The sequence below is a fragment of the Sceloporus occidentalis genome, unplaced genomic scaffold, assembly GCF_023333645.1.
Source record: "Sceloporus occidentalis isolate IW3139 unplaced genomic scaffold, rSceOcc1.0.p SCAF_167, whole genome shotgun sequence".
In the NCBI taxonomy this organism is placed as follows: Eukaryota; Metazoa; Chordata; class Lepidosauria; order Squamata; family Phrynosomatidae; genus Sceloporus; species Sceloporus occidentalis.
In genome coordinates, this window is record NW_028317147.1 from 734,427 (window position 1) to 751,555 (window position 17,129).

General features: G+C 34.7%; 1 protein-coding gene across 1 annotated transcript; it reads left to right on the top strand.

Moving 5' to 3' along the window:
- Positions 1-11,809: 11,809 nt before the first annotated feature.
- On the top strand, positions 11,810-13,000 carry LOC149279407 (neuropeptide Y receptor type 1-like). Its single transcript, XM_089501224.1, has 2 exons — positions 11,810-12,490; positions 12,584-13,000. Exons 1-2 carry the CDS (start codon positions 11,810-11,812, stop codon positions 12,998-13,000), a joined length of 1,098 nt encoding a protein of 365 aa, XP_089357350.1.
- The last annotated feature ends 4,129 nt before the right edge of the window (positions 13,001-17,129 follow it).

Here is a 17,129-nt window from a genome sequence, read left to right on the forward strand (position 1 = left end):
TAGAAGAGAGTAAAAAGCTAAATGGTTTCTTCATCTAAGAAGCAGATACTTCCAGCATCAATGTATAACTGACTGGTCTTTTAAACTGCATCATTAATCAATAAGAGTCTGTTTAATAAGTCAAAAACACCTACTTTCTAAATAAACAGTTTGGAACCATAGTTATACTTTATCATGACATCATAGAGTTGGGTCAGCTTTAGTCCTAATATCTTCATTCTTGGAATAAAATCTTGAATGAGTATGAATTAATATTAACTAATATGGTGAATTAATATTAGTCTTCCATATTCATCTTTTCAACATTCAGTATTTTAACACTGAATAAGAAGGGATACAGCATAGAAGATCTAATTTTAAAGAAGATGGTTGTCTATTTAGAAAGGAATCTAAAATATATTTATTTATCCCCAAAGTGAATATTTGTTTTATTGAGATGTATAATTTTACAATATGTTTTATCCAATGACGCACATCATACAGGCATCAGGACACTAAATTGTTTGGGGTTAATTCTGGGTCAGACTTAATCTAAAATTGTTCTATTAGCGGTAGTGCAAAAGCAAACATTAGCATCCATTACTCTCTCAATATATGGTTTTATATACGCACAGCAGTAACTGAACTCATTGCAAGTTATGTCTCTAAAACATTTCTCTGAGCCTGAACATGAGCATGAAAAATAATTTCGTGGAAATTCAGAAGGAATCCTATTTTTTCCTGGAATCCCTCATGCAATTCTACTTTAACATGGCTGTTTTACTATTTCTGTAAATTTGCATAATTGTCGATTTTGTTTTAAAAAATAATAAACAATAGTATGACACAAAAAATAAAAAAATAAAGGAATAATAAAATATAATACGTTTCTTAGATACATTACACGGCTTACAATACATACCACATGTCAATATCAAATTATGTAATTACATAGACACACCTAAACATCAACTACATTGGCTTATTTAAAAAGCACTACATTTTAGCACAAATACTCAAGGCAACTACTTAAAAATTTAATGCATTTTTGTTTACCAACTTAGAAAATGAAAAAAAAAATACTAACAACTCTACTTTTTATTATAGGATGCACAAGCATACTTTTTTCTGAATTAAAATGTTTCAAAGATAAAACCTGGGTTATATTGTTATTCGTTCCTCATATTTTGGCCTAATAAACAAACACACAGTCAAATAGCTGGCTATCAAATTAGGTTGTATACTATTTTCTTAGGTTGGCAGTTTGCAAGAAACTTCTTTGCTCCATAGTACTGAGAAAAAAACTGAGAAAAGTTACCTGTTTCTAGTAACGACTAAAATCCTATCTAGAAAAAGATTAACAAAGGGTTAACATAAAGGCAGGTCCTAATTCTGCAAATAAGTCTGACTAATTGTGGCAGACCACTGGGCTTTTCATGCCCCCCTGGGAGCAAAAGCCACCCATGTTAACATGTTAATAAAGTGGTCACATCTTATATATCAATTAGGCAGTCTGAGAAGCAAACACAGCATTAGTTATGTTGCGTGTGCTCCTCATACTGCTTGCCTCAAGTAGTAAGCCAGTAACCAACCTCTGTTCCTTGATTTGTTTTAAGGCTGTCTAGTACATCAGACATTTGTTCCATGTATAAGGTGTATGTAGAGGCATAAAGATAATCATTGTTAGCCTTATACCCGCATGCATAACCAGAGTTCCTTGCAGTGGATTTCTGGCTGGTGAACAGGGCCGGCCCAAGACATAATGCCGCCTGGGGCAAAGTTTAAAATGCCCCCCCCCCCCCCCGTTGACACCAGGGGTCATTATCTACCCTTCCTCTCCCTCCCTATTATCTACCCTATCCCCCCACCCTTTGCACTTACCTTTCAGCAGTCCCGCGGCGAGTCTCCCTGCTCTGTCACGGTGCGCGCTGCTTTACTGCTGAGCACCAGAAATGACGTCATTTTCCGGCGCTCAGCATTACAAGCCGGCACCGAGACCGAGCTAGAGAGCTTGCAGAGGAGAGAGAGGGGCGCCGAGCGGGTAATTGCCCGACTCTGCTCCATGGTAGAGCAGGCCCTGCTGGTGAATGTAGATTAGTGTTTAATGTCTCTGCTACCCACTTTGCAGTCAAATTATGTTTTGTGCTTCATTTGTATTTTTAGTATAAATTATTTTGACATTCATTAATATCCCAGTTACACATTCAGAGACACAAAAATTAAAATGAAATTTTTTTAAAAACACAGCTTGAACTAACATCAGCCAGCATCCATTTTTTAATGAAGATTTTATTTCTACTGTGAAACAGTAGAAATAACAGTAGAAATAAATTCTATTATTATTATTAAACGATCATGTACACCCACCAAACAAGTCAGAAGGTTTACTGTACTTTTCCCACATAAATCTCGTAGTCCTATCACCAGAGATTCTTGATAGGTATACACCGTTAACAATGATCATCTCTTTTGCCTCTATAGCCACTTTTTATACATGGATCCTTTAAGGGCAAATTTCCACTGTACTAGACAGCCTTTGGAATTAATTGGACCTTGGGCTAATTTGATGTTATGGGAGCCTATGACATGGTAATGTCTAGCGCTGCAATCTATTAATATGATATATGTTGGAGGCCTTACAATGCCAATAGTAAACTGATAAGACTTAATGTTTACCTGTCATATGGATTAATGTAGCAGGTCCCTGGATGAACTTAGAAACATATGAGTAGAGTAAATGTGCCAACTTGTAATTATTTTGGAATAATGTACCTAACATTTTCTCTTTTTATTAAATCACATTATTAAGAATTGAATTGATACCTGTGATACAGTTATTAAATAGCCTCCAATCCATGGTGAGGAGGGTTTCAACTTCATTGGTTACGCCAGATCAATTTCCTGGACACAGTCAATAAACAAGACTAAATGGTTTATCAGCTTTAGGGTTTTTTTTCCAAGTACAGTTGGCTCCTACTCATTAAGATTACATGACAGATCACCAATATATAGTCACTAGACAGGCTTGTCAATAAGTAATATTTTATCCACAGTTGACTTGTTCTCTTTGGGATGAGCATTTGTAAGCTTATATATCACAAATGAGAAATGTTTTGAACATTTAGATATATATGGCAGTTTCAAATCATTCCGTGAAATACAATATCTGTATTGTGTTTTAAATAAAAACCCAAACTTATGTATTTGCTTATTGACGAAACTACAATTTTATCAATTGGAGTATTTTAGTATACTAGTCATTTACCATCAATCAGAATCAGCATTAAGACACCCAATTTAGATTCTGTTTTGTATGTTGTACATACAGGCCAATCAATCCTTTTAAGGTATGTTTAATCACTGCCATGTTTAGAGATTCAGTGCTCATGGTGGCTGTACCTGATATGGGCACAAACCTACTTCTCCCTATGTTTATTTTGCCGTTGAAGAGTGCAAGATATTTTGGGAAGGGGTTGAGTACACTAGAAATAACCAATAACCTCTCAATTGCCATATGTGGCTGGATTTTAAAATCACACTACCCCCTTGGTTCACAAACAACTTGTCCAACTTAGCTCACCAAATTTTCATTGAGTCTTAGGCAGTGTAAAGGATAACAATTGCCTAAGACTTATGTTAACTGTAGTTTAGCCGCATCCTGTTGGCTACCCTCTCCTACGGTATATACAATGTCTCTGAGAGTTTTTTTATTATTATTCTACTTAACATACTACATAGTGTATTGGTCTGACCTCACTATAAACAAATGCAGACACCTGTGAAAATGGTAATTGATGTGAAATCAAAGAAAAAGTTATATTGATATTGATCAAATGTTGTGCTGATATTGATAGATTCACATATTTAGCATAAACATTAAAAACTATGTTGGAAATGTGTAAGAATAAATTGTAATTTCTTTGGGATATGGTAATCTAGTTCTGAATGTCTTATAAATAACTGTAATTAGACTGAAATCAGTCATCATATATGTATTCATATAATTAGAATCACATGGTTGCAGAACACAGAAGGGGAGTATTATTTTAGCCATTGTATTTCGTGAAAAATAGTTCTTGCTTAGAGCTTGAAGAGTCCATTCATGTACACAGAGCCATTAGTCAGATCAAACAATGCTAGTTACCTCTGGCTTCTTATTCATTGCAGAATCTTGAATACACAAATTGTGTATAGGTGTGTAGAACTAATTTATTTTCTGCTACATTGTTAATATGCTTCTTTTAACTTGAATTCAAATGTACTTGGAAAGCTGACAAGTGCAGATTTGTGAAAAAGGATACAAAATATACAAAAGAACATGTTTTTTTTGCAATATTATGGACACAGGGGTATATCAAGTGATTTTGTTCATTGGTATCAGTACAATTACATTGCAAGCATATATATGGCTCAAAACCTTACAAATGACAGTTATACAATGTTCAATAACATATTGCAAAAACATGATTTTGTAATGTTGTATATATTATATCTGTTAGACATGTAGAAAGGGGCCAAAAACAATTCAGACAAATTTCTCAGTTCATTTTTCACTGAATTGTTTCAGATGAAAAACTGGGGTTGGGGTGGAATTTTTAATTTGGAAACGAAATTCGTTGTTTCTCTCACACTTTAATTCACTTTCTCTCTCATGCTCTCCTACCTTCTTCCTACTTCCTCCGTCGTCAGTATCCAGTTCTATGGCTCACAGCTCTGTTTCTTCTCTAGTATCGTTTTAATCTTCTTGTTCTTCTCTATACTGCTATTTTGGAGTATCTCAATGAAAATAAGTGTATGACTCCATATCAGCATGGGTTTACAAGGGATCGGTCCTGTCAAACTAACCTGATCAGCTTTTATGAGGAGGTGAGCTCAAGACTGGATCAGGGTGAATCGCTGGATGTCGTATATCTTGATTTTTCCAAAGCATTTGATACGGTGCCACATAAAAGGCTCGTACATAAAATGAGAATGCTTGGGCTGGGGGAGAATGTGTGTATGTGGGTAAGTAACTGGCTCAGTGATAGGAAACAGAGGGTGGTTATTAATGGTACATACTCTGAGTGGGTGACTGTTGCTAGTGGGGTACCACAGGGGTCAGTTTTGGGTCCTATTCTTTTTAATATATTTATTAATGACCTTGTAGAGGGATTGCATAGTAAAGTATCAATCTTTGCAGACGATACTAAGCTCTGTAACGTGGTTAACACAATAGAGGACAGCGCATGATTACAAATGGATCTGCATAGGTTGGAGGCTTGGGCTGGGATGTGGCAGATGAGGTTCAACACAGATAAATGTAAGGTTATGCACATGGGGAAGAAAAATCCAGGCTGGGAATATGTATTAAATGGGAAAACACTGGGGACGACTGACATGGAAAAGGACTTAGGAGTTTTAGTTAACAGTAAATTTACCTGTAGCGACCAGTGTCAGGCAGCTGCTGCTAAGGCAAATAAAATCATGGGGTGCATCAAAAGGGGCATAGATGCCCACGACAAGGAAATAATTCTACCCCTGTACAAGTCACTAGTCAGACCACACATGGAATACTGTGTACAGTACTGGGCACCAGTGTACAAGAAAGATATAGTGGAGCTGGAGAGGGTTCAAAGACGGGCAACCAGAGTAATAAGGGGAATGGGAGGACTACAGTACCCAGAAAGATTATCAGAATTGGGGTTATTTAGTTTGGAAAAAAGACGGCTTAGGGGGGACTTAATAACTATGTATAAATATATAAGGGGACAGTACAGAGATCACTCCCAGGACCTATTTATACCCAGGACTGTATCTATAACAAGGGGACATCCTCTACGGCTGGAGGAAAGAAGGTTTCTACACCAGCACAGACGGGGGTTCTTTACAGTAAGAGCGGTGAGATTATGGAACTCTCTGCCAGAGGAAGTGGTGATGGTAAACTCAATAAAAGAGTTCAAAAGGAGCCTGGACGTGTTTCTTGAAAGCAATAATATTACAAGTTATGGATATTAGATTAATAGGGACAGAACGTTGATCCAGGGATTTATTCTGATTGCCATATTTGGAGTCGGGAAGGAATTTTCCCCCTGGTATGGGGCAATTGGCATCTGCTTCATAAGGGTTTTTTGCCTTCCTCTGGATCAACACAGTAGGGACACAATATGTATATAGGTTGAACTTGATGGACTTTGGTCTTTTTTCAACCTTATGAACTATGTTACTATGTTCTTCGTTTGCACCTCCGCAGACATGATCTCCCGGTGAACTTCTGTAAAATCAGGGAGAGGATGTCACTGGAAGTGCAGCCATTTTGCGGAGGTTCACGGGAGGTTATTGTCAGTCAAAATTGAGGAGCTTCCAGACACACCCTCTCCCTGACCTTCCATCATGTTGTGTCTGCAGAGATGTGGACAAAGAAAGATGAAGCAAGACAGAAGAGTGAAGAAGCCGGAGCTGCGAGACACAGAAGGTAGGAAGACATTCAGAGAGCATGATAGAGAGAGAATGAATGAAGCTTTTTGCTTCATTTACCTTTGTATAAGAATATAAAAGGGTTTTGCCTCATTTTTGGAGATTTGTACAAATTGAAATATGCAAATTTTGTTAGATTTGCAATTCCTACAAATCTGAATGCACAAGTCTAATACCTGTTCATTAAGCACAAATGTGAACATTTATATTAAAAATCCTGTAATAGTTGTCAAAAATAAAATAACCTGAAATGTAGGCCATATTAGAGTGTTCATGGAAGTGAGGGAGCATCTAGTGGCTGCTAAGTTCAGGCTGCTGAGATACAAAATTCTAGACCACTTACACCGTTCTCAGTGACACAAGTTAGCCAGTAAAAGAAATATCTGCCAAAGGAACACACATCTCTTTATCCCAGACACTTCCCGCACATTTGTGGTGTATACTTATTGCAGCAATAGCATAACTACCTTCCTCTTAACTTTCTGTGAAAAAGTAAAAAATCTAGATGAGCTCAAATTATTAAGTCTAAGCATTTATTGGTAAATAAAATTGCTGGTACAAAGTGCATAGATTAATGTTGGGGCTACAGAGATGGGGTTATGTTGTGGTGAAGGGAGTTGCGGTATACCACTGTCAGGCTTAGTATAAATTAAGGGGAGTTATACGGTACCACCATCAGGCTCAGTATATAGTGATATCATGAATTTCCTTGCTATTTTTTATCTACCTTCCTTGAAATAACATGTACAATAGTACTGATGAACTGTTTGGGGGCAAAGCTAGCACTGTGGGAAGTGAGTGACATGGTACAAGGTTAATTTGAGGGCCCAAATGGGTGGAGTGGTCACTATAGAAAATGGGTGTGGTTAGAGGGTTTATGTTTGTTAAGGGGAGGATTTAGCAATATAGCCATACTATAGGGCATCAATTTCTTTTGCACCCAGTCCCTGCATTCAATTATAGTTGAATTCTCAGGAATTGTGCACCTAATTTCCTATTGATCATAATTTGGTCTAAACTATTTTTCTCTCAAAATTATCCTTAAATGGAAGACATTTCTATAGTTCAGTTCCAATCTGTTGTGCTGTGCCACAATAGGAATCATAGTTTTGTGCTTGCATAAATATCTGCCATGTCATATGTAGACTTCTTGTGCATTTCTGTCCCTGACCCTTGTATAAATTGGTTATAGAGGCCAAAAGGGTGATTATTGTTAACCTTGTTTGCATAAATATACCATAAGAGACCATGAAGGAACTACTGCTTAACATTTAACATGATACCCTGTGGTTACCTATATTATACTGCTCAGTCCTTCATCCATTGTCTCATTTCAGCTCCATTAAATAGCTGTTTAAGTTTGTTTGACTAATCAACCAGCAAGAGACATACTATATGTTGTGAAGGCATCATCAAACATAATTCTAAAAAAAATGTTTATCATTATGTATACAGATCTTTTTTGCTAAACCTTGTAGCATTTTGAAAAGCACCTTATTAGCGTTTCTCCAAAGAGATAGATCTATTTGTTGGCTATCACAAGTAACAATGAAACAGAAATACAAGCACCCCAAATTTCCTTTAGAAAGTACTCCTTATCCTATGCGTGCCATCTGGACCCACCTCAAGCACACCAAGGTTACATGTACTAGTTGATAAACACACTGGTATAGAGAAATGTTGAGACACAGAGAGACTCATATCATCTTTCCTACAATGAAGATGGTCATGTATTTAGAATAGTCTAACAGTGTGTAGAGAGAAAAGCCAAGGAAATATGATGAAACAAAATCTGTTATGTATATAGGAGACATATACTATATTATACTATAGTACAAATCAGCTTGCTTTATTGACATTTTTATTGGGGACTATTTTATTTTTTGTCATTAAAGTTAATTTGTTTATTTTACAAATATGCCTTCCTTAGTTTCTGTGATACCATAGTATGTGATTCTTTCAAACCCGGAAACGAGATATTTTTTATGGATTTGTTTTTCAGGTACTTTTCAACTAGTGCCTTGTTTATTCTTTTTTTTTTCATGAAAAGGCAGATGAAGGCTGGTAGCATTCAGCCCATGGGGCTGGTTAAGCTCTGTGACTCAGTAATAAAGCAGAAGACAGTATACTCAATGTCATTGTGCAGTCCTATCCGAAGCACATTTACAGAATGCATTGCATCTCCAAAATTGGAGCATAGAAAAGATACAGTCAGTAAGAGTCACTTAAAATCTTCATTACTGCCTACATGTGTATTTTCATATTGAGAACAACATTATAAGGCTTCTGGGTACAAAAAGCCTAGGGACCAATAGCCCCTTAGTTCTTTGATGTGTAGGCTTTTCTGTGTCTGCCACTGTGCTTTCTATGAATGTGTTATGTCAATGCCTCACAATGTTGGGGGGGTTTAGAAATATTTAATAGGTGTTACAGATGTCAAGCTAAATTAGGGGTGCCCAAAGCTACTCCACAAGGGCCGCAAGCATGCCGAAGATTTTGGATATCCTTGTTGGAGCAATGCCATCTCAATAAACATTTATTTTTTCTAGGCATCTAGTTTTCTTTCATTTGCAGCTCTGGGGTGACTAGGTAATTAGAAAGAGTGGCCCTTAAAGAGAAAATGGGATAAAAAATGTGTATTTGCGAGACTTTTCTAGTTGTAATGTTAAAAAAATAACCAGTTATTCAAAGTTGTAGTTAATTATTTAGATTTTGACTCATTTTGTAGTTTTCTTTTGTACTGTATTTCTTATTATAAATTGTTGTTTATCATGTATTAGATGTATAATCTTACAGATAATTCTAATATTTTAATGTTCTAGTTTCTGCATAGATTTTTTTTTTAATATTTCAAATAGTTTAAGAATTATTTTTACAATTAGGAGGTCTAAAGGATTCCATTGATGGTTATTAACATTACTTCAATTACTTTTGACAAAAGTTCCAAAATTCTCTATTCCCATTGTTTTATAAATCTCATTCAATTAGAGCAAACCATTTCTATTAATATCTACACATAAAGAAAATTTTTGCTATTCAGCCTTGTGAGGTTAAATGAAACAAACCATGTTTACCGGAAAAGACACAATTTCCGCAGTTTCTCCGTACTGAGAGATTATGATCAAGGAACTTCAGCTGATTTAAGTATCTGGGTAACACAAAACGTTGCCAACTCAAGTAGTTAAGTCTTTTGATATATTATCTAGAACATTTTTATGTGTTACATTGCTATCCTCACTCAAATATAAATCTCTTTGTAGCGCTCATAAACATAGTGGAGCAGTAAAAAAAAATATTCCTTCACCTCTCCTCAACTTTACTTCAAGGTCTTTTGAATTTGACACATAGGTTTTAACAAAGTTGTAGCATAAGAAATGGTTTGTGACTGAAACGATAAGGAGATATTTTATTCAGATACTATGCTGTCCAATTTCCAGATGTATTTTACACATCATGCAAAGTGATACTAGAACAATGGTGAGAAAAGAAATATTTTTTTAAAACACAGAGAGAAACACTGAGGGGGTATACAGGTTGAAGCAAAATGGAGAATTACATCTTGCCACATTAATTATTAGACTTGTACACCTTGACCAAAAACAGTTCCGATAAATTTATTGTTTCATTTTTGGTCCATTAATTTTTGGACAAAATTTGGAGCGCCTGTTTTATTTGGAAATTAAATTTGTTTTGACTCAGTCTCACTCACTCTCTGTCAATCTCTATTACACTCCTTCTTAAACTGTCTCACAATATTTCTCTCAACCTCTCCTCCTCAGTATCTCCACAGCTCCACCTCTTGTTCTCTGCTAGTTCTTTGCTCTTTCTTCTCCAGTGATCTGCTTCTGGTGATCTGCTGAGTTACCCTGGCCTCCTGGAGCACTTCTACATGAGGGTGGAGGACCACAGGGACAACCTTGTCCCCATTCCTTCAATGAGGGCTGTCCCACGGTGCACACAGAGGCCCTGCCCTCAGAAATGCTCCAGGAGGCCAGGGTAACACAGGAGAAGCAGATAATAATGAATGAAGAAGTGTAGACCAAGAAGAAAAATAAGTGTGAGAAAGTGAGAGCGAGACAGACTGTGATAGAGAGCGAGTGCAGAAAATTAAATTGAAATTAGAGCTTTCAGCTTTTTTTTTTTCTTTGATTTTGTTGGGTCCTCCTCCTCATTTTTGGATATTCGTACAAATTAACTAAATTGGCAAAATTTGTTCAAAACTCTTTACTTTGGTAAACTCGTATAAATCCTAATGCACAAGTGTATTAATTATGCATTATGACCAACTTAATAATTACTTACTGGAAGTGGCACTTCCTAATGCATAGCTAATGGGTTGGGAAGGAAATCTTCAATCCCACATGATCCTAAAGCCTTCTTACATGAATAAAAACCATAAAGCACAAAGATGTTTTAGAGATTTATTAGAATTGCATTGATAATTTAATGTATACGTTATACTGTCCCACTGCAGATAAATATCAAAATGTAAATGCTACCTGCCTTTAAAAAAAATAAAACATAAACTAAAGTTCCAATGGTAAATATTTGATCTGCATATACAAAAATATACAAAAACAATGTGAATATGCATCTGTAGAACTGCTTTGATGCTCAGCCAGCATTCTTGAAAGTGAATTTAACTTAGTTAAGTTTAAAATGTTTGGCATTAGAAATTTTATTTCTACTAGTACTTCATAACCAAACCCTTCCTACAAATGATTCTTTAATCAAGTATACATGTGTCTCATTTATATGGCAGGAACAGTTATCAGCTTCTGTAGGGTTTTGTGTTATTTTTTATATGATTACTGTAAACATATGATGCATCTAGTACATTTTATATTTCCACATGCTAGACCGAGATGCTAATGTTCTGTCTAAGTGGAGTAGCACCTTGAAAGAAAGGGAATCAGTATGACAGCGTTATGAGGGATTATGTTACACAAAATTAACAACAGCGGGAGAGTTGCCGTATGTCTTGGCTACCCCAATATAAGGGTAAAATAAACCTATTTAGTAACAGAAAGATCACTTTGTTTTGCACGAAGATAGGTACCATAGAAAGTTTTAAAAAATGTTGGTACTTGAAAAAAATACTGTGTAACCATTTTGTGTATAGGCAGGTAAGTATATAGATTCTTTTAATGTGTATGTCACTTCTTTACAAATGAAAAGCTGTAGCCAAAATCAACAATTTTACATGTCTTTTCTCAACAGAGTTGGCACGGTTTTTTATCAATATGAAGACTCCTTTGCGGTTTCTGTGTACAACACTCAGCAAAAGAGAAGATAAGACAGCATCATCGCTGCAACTTTGAAGCGCTGAGTTTGTCTCATTTCTTATTTCAATAACTTGTACCAATACGACTCGAAAATGAATTTCTCCTTAGAAAATCAATCCCTTTTTCTAAACATTTTCAACGATTCATTTAAAAAGGGAATAGGTGAAGAGTGTAGTTTGCCCTTGGCAATTGTTTTCACCTTAGTACTGGCATATGGAGCTGTTATAATACTTGGACTCTCTGGAAATCTGGCTCTTATTATAATCATTCTAAAGCAAAAAGAAATGCGTAATGTCACCAACATACTTATTGTAAATCTATCCTTTTCTGATCTGTTGGCAACAATTGTTTGCCTCCCTTTCACCTTGGTTTATACCCTCATGGACCACTGGATTTTTGGGGAAGTTATGTGCAAGTTAAATGAGTATGTCCAGTGCATCTCAGTAACAGTTTCCATTTTTTCATTGGTTCTCATTGCTGTTGAACGTCATCAACTTATTATCAACCCTCGAGGATGGAGACCAAGTAATAGACATGCCTGCATTGGAATCACAGCAATATGGATTGCTTCAATGGCTGGTTCTTTGCCCTTTATGATGTACAGTAATTTAACTGATGAACCATTCCGGAACATAAGTATTGATTTATTCATCGGAAAATATGTTTGCATACAAGAGTTCCCAAATGAAAAATTCAGACTATTTTACAATACTCTGCTTTTTGTAATACAGTACCTTGGACCTTTATGCTTTATATTTGTATGCTACACAAAGGTAACATTTTATCATTTTTATTTTTAGAAGTATATTACAAAAGATATAAATATATGATAAATATTTAATGATTTACTCTTTATTTCATTTTAGATATTCTTAAGACTAAGAAGGCGCAACAATATGATGGACAAGATGAGAGACAATAAGTACAGATCCAATGAAACAAAACGAATCAACGTAATGTTATTATCTATTGTGGTGGTATTCGCTTTCTGTTGGCTACCTTTTTTCATTTTTAATATGGTGTTTGATTGGAACCATGAAGTCATCGAAATATGCAACCACAATTTATTATTTTTGATTTGCCACCTAACCGCAATGATCTCCACGTGCGTGAATCCAATTTTCTATGGTTTCCTCAACAAAAACTTTCAAAGGGATTTGCAATTTTTCTTTAATTTTTGTGATTTCAGATCTAGAGAAGATGATTATGAAACTATAGCTATGTCTACCATGCACACTGATGTTTCGAAAACATCTTTAAAGCAAGCAAGCCCAATAGCATAAAAATGAATGATGTCTGTTTAGTGGCAGTAAGTGTGTTGGAGTTTTTTTATCCTACATAAGCACATATGTTTTGTAGCATCAAGCACCGCATTTGAATGCCTGTGTTCAGAATTCAGAACATTAGCATGATATTTTGACTCTGGGAACTTAAGCAATGGTCATGCTCACCATTCTGACACATTTCACTCGCCGCCATAATTTTATAAACCACCATTTTGGGGAAAAAATGTAAATCATTGTGCATCTATGTGTTCTGTGGTCCGGAGAACAAGTAGAATTATTATCACTTAAAACTGTGAATGTTACACTGTTTTGTACCTAACACAAATCTTTATGCCTAAATATAGCCACTGTATAACTTTTTTACATATTTTTTTTAGATTTGAATAGAGTTTTATGTACAGCATACATCATAACATTTTGTATTACATGAATAAGCTTAATGATATTGTCGTGAACCATTTTTTATTTGGTGGGGGTTAAAGATATTGACTATTAATTTACAATACCACAGCTTTTATATTAGATAGTATAGAGAAAATGAATATACTGTATATATATTTAAGGTGCAGTGCCTTAATAACTAGAAATGAAAGCCTATGGATGTGTATATACTATAAGTATATGAAATAGATTGCATTGAATACATATAATATATAAACATGTAAATAGAATTAACTATGAATTAAAGCAACAGTATAACAACCATTTCATTCATTACGTATATATGTAACAAACATCATTGAGTATTTTTGTAAAATTGTGGCAAATAGTGATTTGAATCTATATTGACCTAAGAAATTGTTACAGTATTAAAACAATGTTACCTGCAATTCATGATACAACAAATGATGATACAGCAGCAGGCCTTTGACATTTTTAACATGTTTTACTCCACACAAGTGCAATATATCACACAAGTAATTATCATACCCTGATTTCCAACATGTGCTTGGGTCATATGTTTGTCATTTTGAAAATGCTAGAAATGTATCATGTACATCACTGAAAACCAAATTTTGCAGCCACTAATATTTCTGCACTGGCATTAGTTACCATTAGTTAGCAAAAGCCTTTATATATAGTTCTGCTTATAGTGATTTGGATCACTAGCCAGCCAAAATCAACATCAGAACCCAAGGTGATAAAGAATTAAAGAAACCATGCTATAATATGAACATAGCAAAAAGTCACATAAGTAAATGCCAAATAATGGCTCCTGTGGTGTTGGTATTCTGTATTTCCAAATAGTTTACTGCACTTTATATTGAGTATGCATCCTGTGTTTTACATTAATGATTTCATTTGGATTTTCAGATTATAATATATTCTAGCATCAGCCAAAACTGATGCATAATAAAACAGTGTTCAGCCCTAAATAATGATAACGTGTCTTAGCAAACAAGAGGTATTAGGGCAGCACACATATGAGTTTCACTTTACCCACTGATTTTGAAGAGCCGGTACTAAAGCAGTTGATGAGTGACAAGGTCAACTGCAATAGAAATTATTTTTGAGCCAGTAAAACCTGTGTACCATCATCAGGTTGGGTTTTATTGCATCCATACTCAGCTATTCCCTTACCTACACTTTATCTTAACCCCTTAAGGACAATGGGCGTTCCCAAAACCCATTGAAAACAATGCATTTTGAGCCCGTACATGTACAGGCGTTGTCATTAAGGGGTTAATAATTTTTTTTTTTTAAATGTATAGCTATATTTTATTGCCACTGTGTCTAGCTTGCGCTACTACTTTTTTATGCATGCATTACAATATACATTAAGACATTAAGTAGACCCCATTAATCTATGTGCTCACCATCAGACGAATGGGAAAAAACTATGGGTCACACAAATGTAACATAATATTACATACTCTCCAAAGTGTTTCTTGTAAAATCTGGGTGTGGGCCTTCATCGTGATGCACAGGATTCATAGGCAAGACATTGTGATAAGATAAGGTATATCTAAATAATACACTGTAAAATTGCCTAAATGACCCTAACATGTGGACTGTTAAGTTACACAAAAACAAACACTCTGAAATTATATTAGCAGTGCCAAGTTTCCTTTGTTATAGTCTTGTTTCTTAGAAGATGTTTCATTTGTTTATAAAAGTTCTGGACAATTAAATAACCAGGTTGAACATAAATACATAGAAAGCATAATTTATTTCCATACAGCTAATAGGCAAATACTGAACATAATCCAACAAGGTTCACCTTTCTAGTGTTGTGCTAAACAGTTCATGCATACAACTTGCAAAATAAACATTGATAAAGGTATTATTAAGAACATTAAGATTATTTAGGCATTAGAAGACATTAGGCTCTACTTAATATATTGATTAGCAGATGGAATTGATGTCTACAAAAAATTATGAATAACCAAGCTAATCAGCATGTTTTTCAGTGAGTTATTTTCACACTTCTTCCACTTTTACCTAGAAATGGGACAATACTCTTAAAATAAAACAGAGTAAGATTTGTTCAAGGTCACCCATTCAATAACACATTATGCAGGGCATACTCAGCTACCCCCCTTAAGTGAATAAACCCCAAACCATAGATTCTGACCTTAATGCTTGGCACATCACAGGCAAAAGCTTTTCACCATGACTGTATTTCTAATGTGTATATGTACTAAAACAACAAATACATATACATATTCAAAATGTAAACTAAATGTAGATATCAATTGTTTCCTTACAACTCAACAATATTAATTACACATAAACAATATTCATGGAAAATACCACCATTTACAAAAAAATAAATAAATATATATATATTGGTGATCACACATAGGCTTACAACTTTGTTGAAGAAAGTAGCTATAGCCCATGCTGTAACATCCATTGCATCCATACACACACAGTTACACACTTTTCAGGTTTATTCATAGATATGCTTGTAGTTATTTTGCTAATTGCAGGCATGGAATCTATACCCAATAACCAAAATGAAAAAATGTATACAATATGAAAACAAAATAATTATAGGCAGGGATGACCCTAGGGTCTAAAGCATCTCTTCCTGCATGTACGTGTTTGCCAAGGTAGGAGAGAATGTGTTGTTGGTGTACCCTATATACCAAATGCCCTAAAAAGCCACCTTCTTATAGAAAAAACACATTTCCTTTTGGAATATACATTAATGTTTTTGGCTACGGAAGAAAGGCAGGTTTTATTGGCACAGGAGTTCACACAAGGGGCAGTTGTTTCTCCCTGGAAAGTCCCTTAATGAGCCTCCTGTTGCCGGTGGCTGATTCTTTATGACAGTATTAATGAAGTCTCCTTTATCTAATGAAGCCCTTTTCTCATTTTATTATAATATAATACATTTTATTGAGACAGTGGGTCCCTCTGGATGTGTAAGACTGAGTTGTTCTATTGTTTATCACAAAGCATATATACAAAAATACTAATATTTCACACATTTCCACCAGCTTGCTGTAAATGTTGTACCTTCATGACAATATAGCATACATTAGAATTATGTATTATAACAATAGTTCTATTTCGCTAATGATAGATCTGTGTTAATATATAAATTAGGTTATATTGCATATTATATATTAATATAAAGTTTTATATTCTTGTACATGATCTAAAACAGACAAAAAAGATAAAGTTGGATTGTCTCACCTGTTAAGACAGGCTTGTTAACTTTATACACATAAATGTATAGAAACAACTATACATTTTATTTCCTTGAATATTTTGTTAGAAGTTGTTTAATACTATTTTACAGTCTTCATACTTATAATCTTATATGGTGTTCTGCTAATTTTCTATCCTTTTTAGCATAAAGAACTAATAAATCACTGTAAAGCAATAATGTACGCTACAGCTGTTGTGAGTTAAAAAAAAGTGCTATGTTGTTACTAAATGTTCTTTCGTCTTATCATAACACAATACTTTTCTGTACACTTGGGAAAATAATTAAATCATTTTAGAGTAAATTTTACTTTTTTATTTTCTAATTAGATGAGGATGAATGTACAAATGCAGTTACAGAATAATTTATTTTGAGTAAAAATGCATCCCATAGTAGAGGTGTTTGAATTAATTATTTTAAACTGTTGTGTGACAATAGCCTGTATTAACACAAAGAAATACTAGTTAT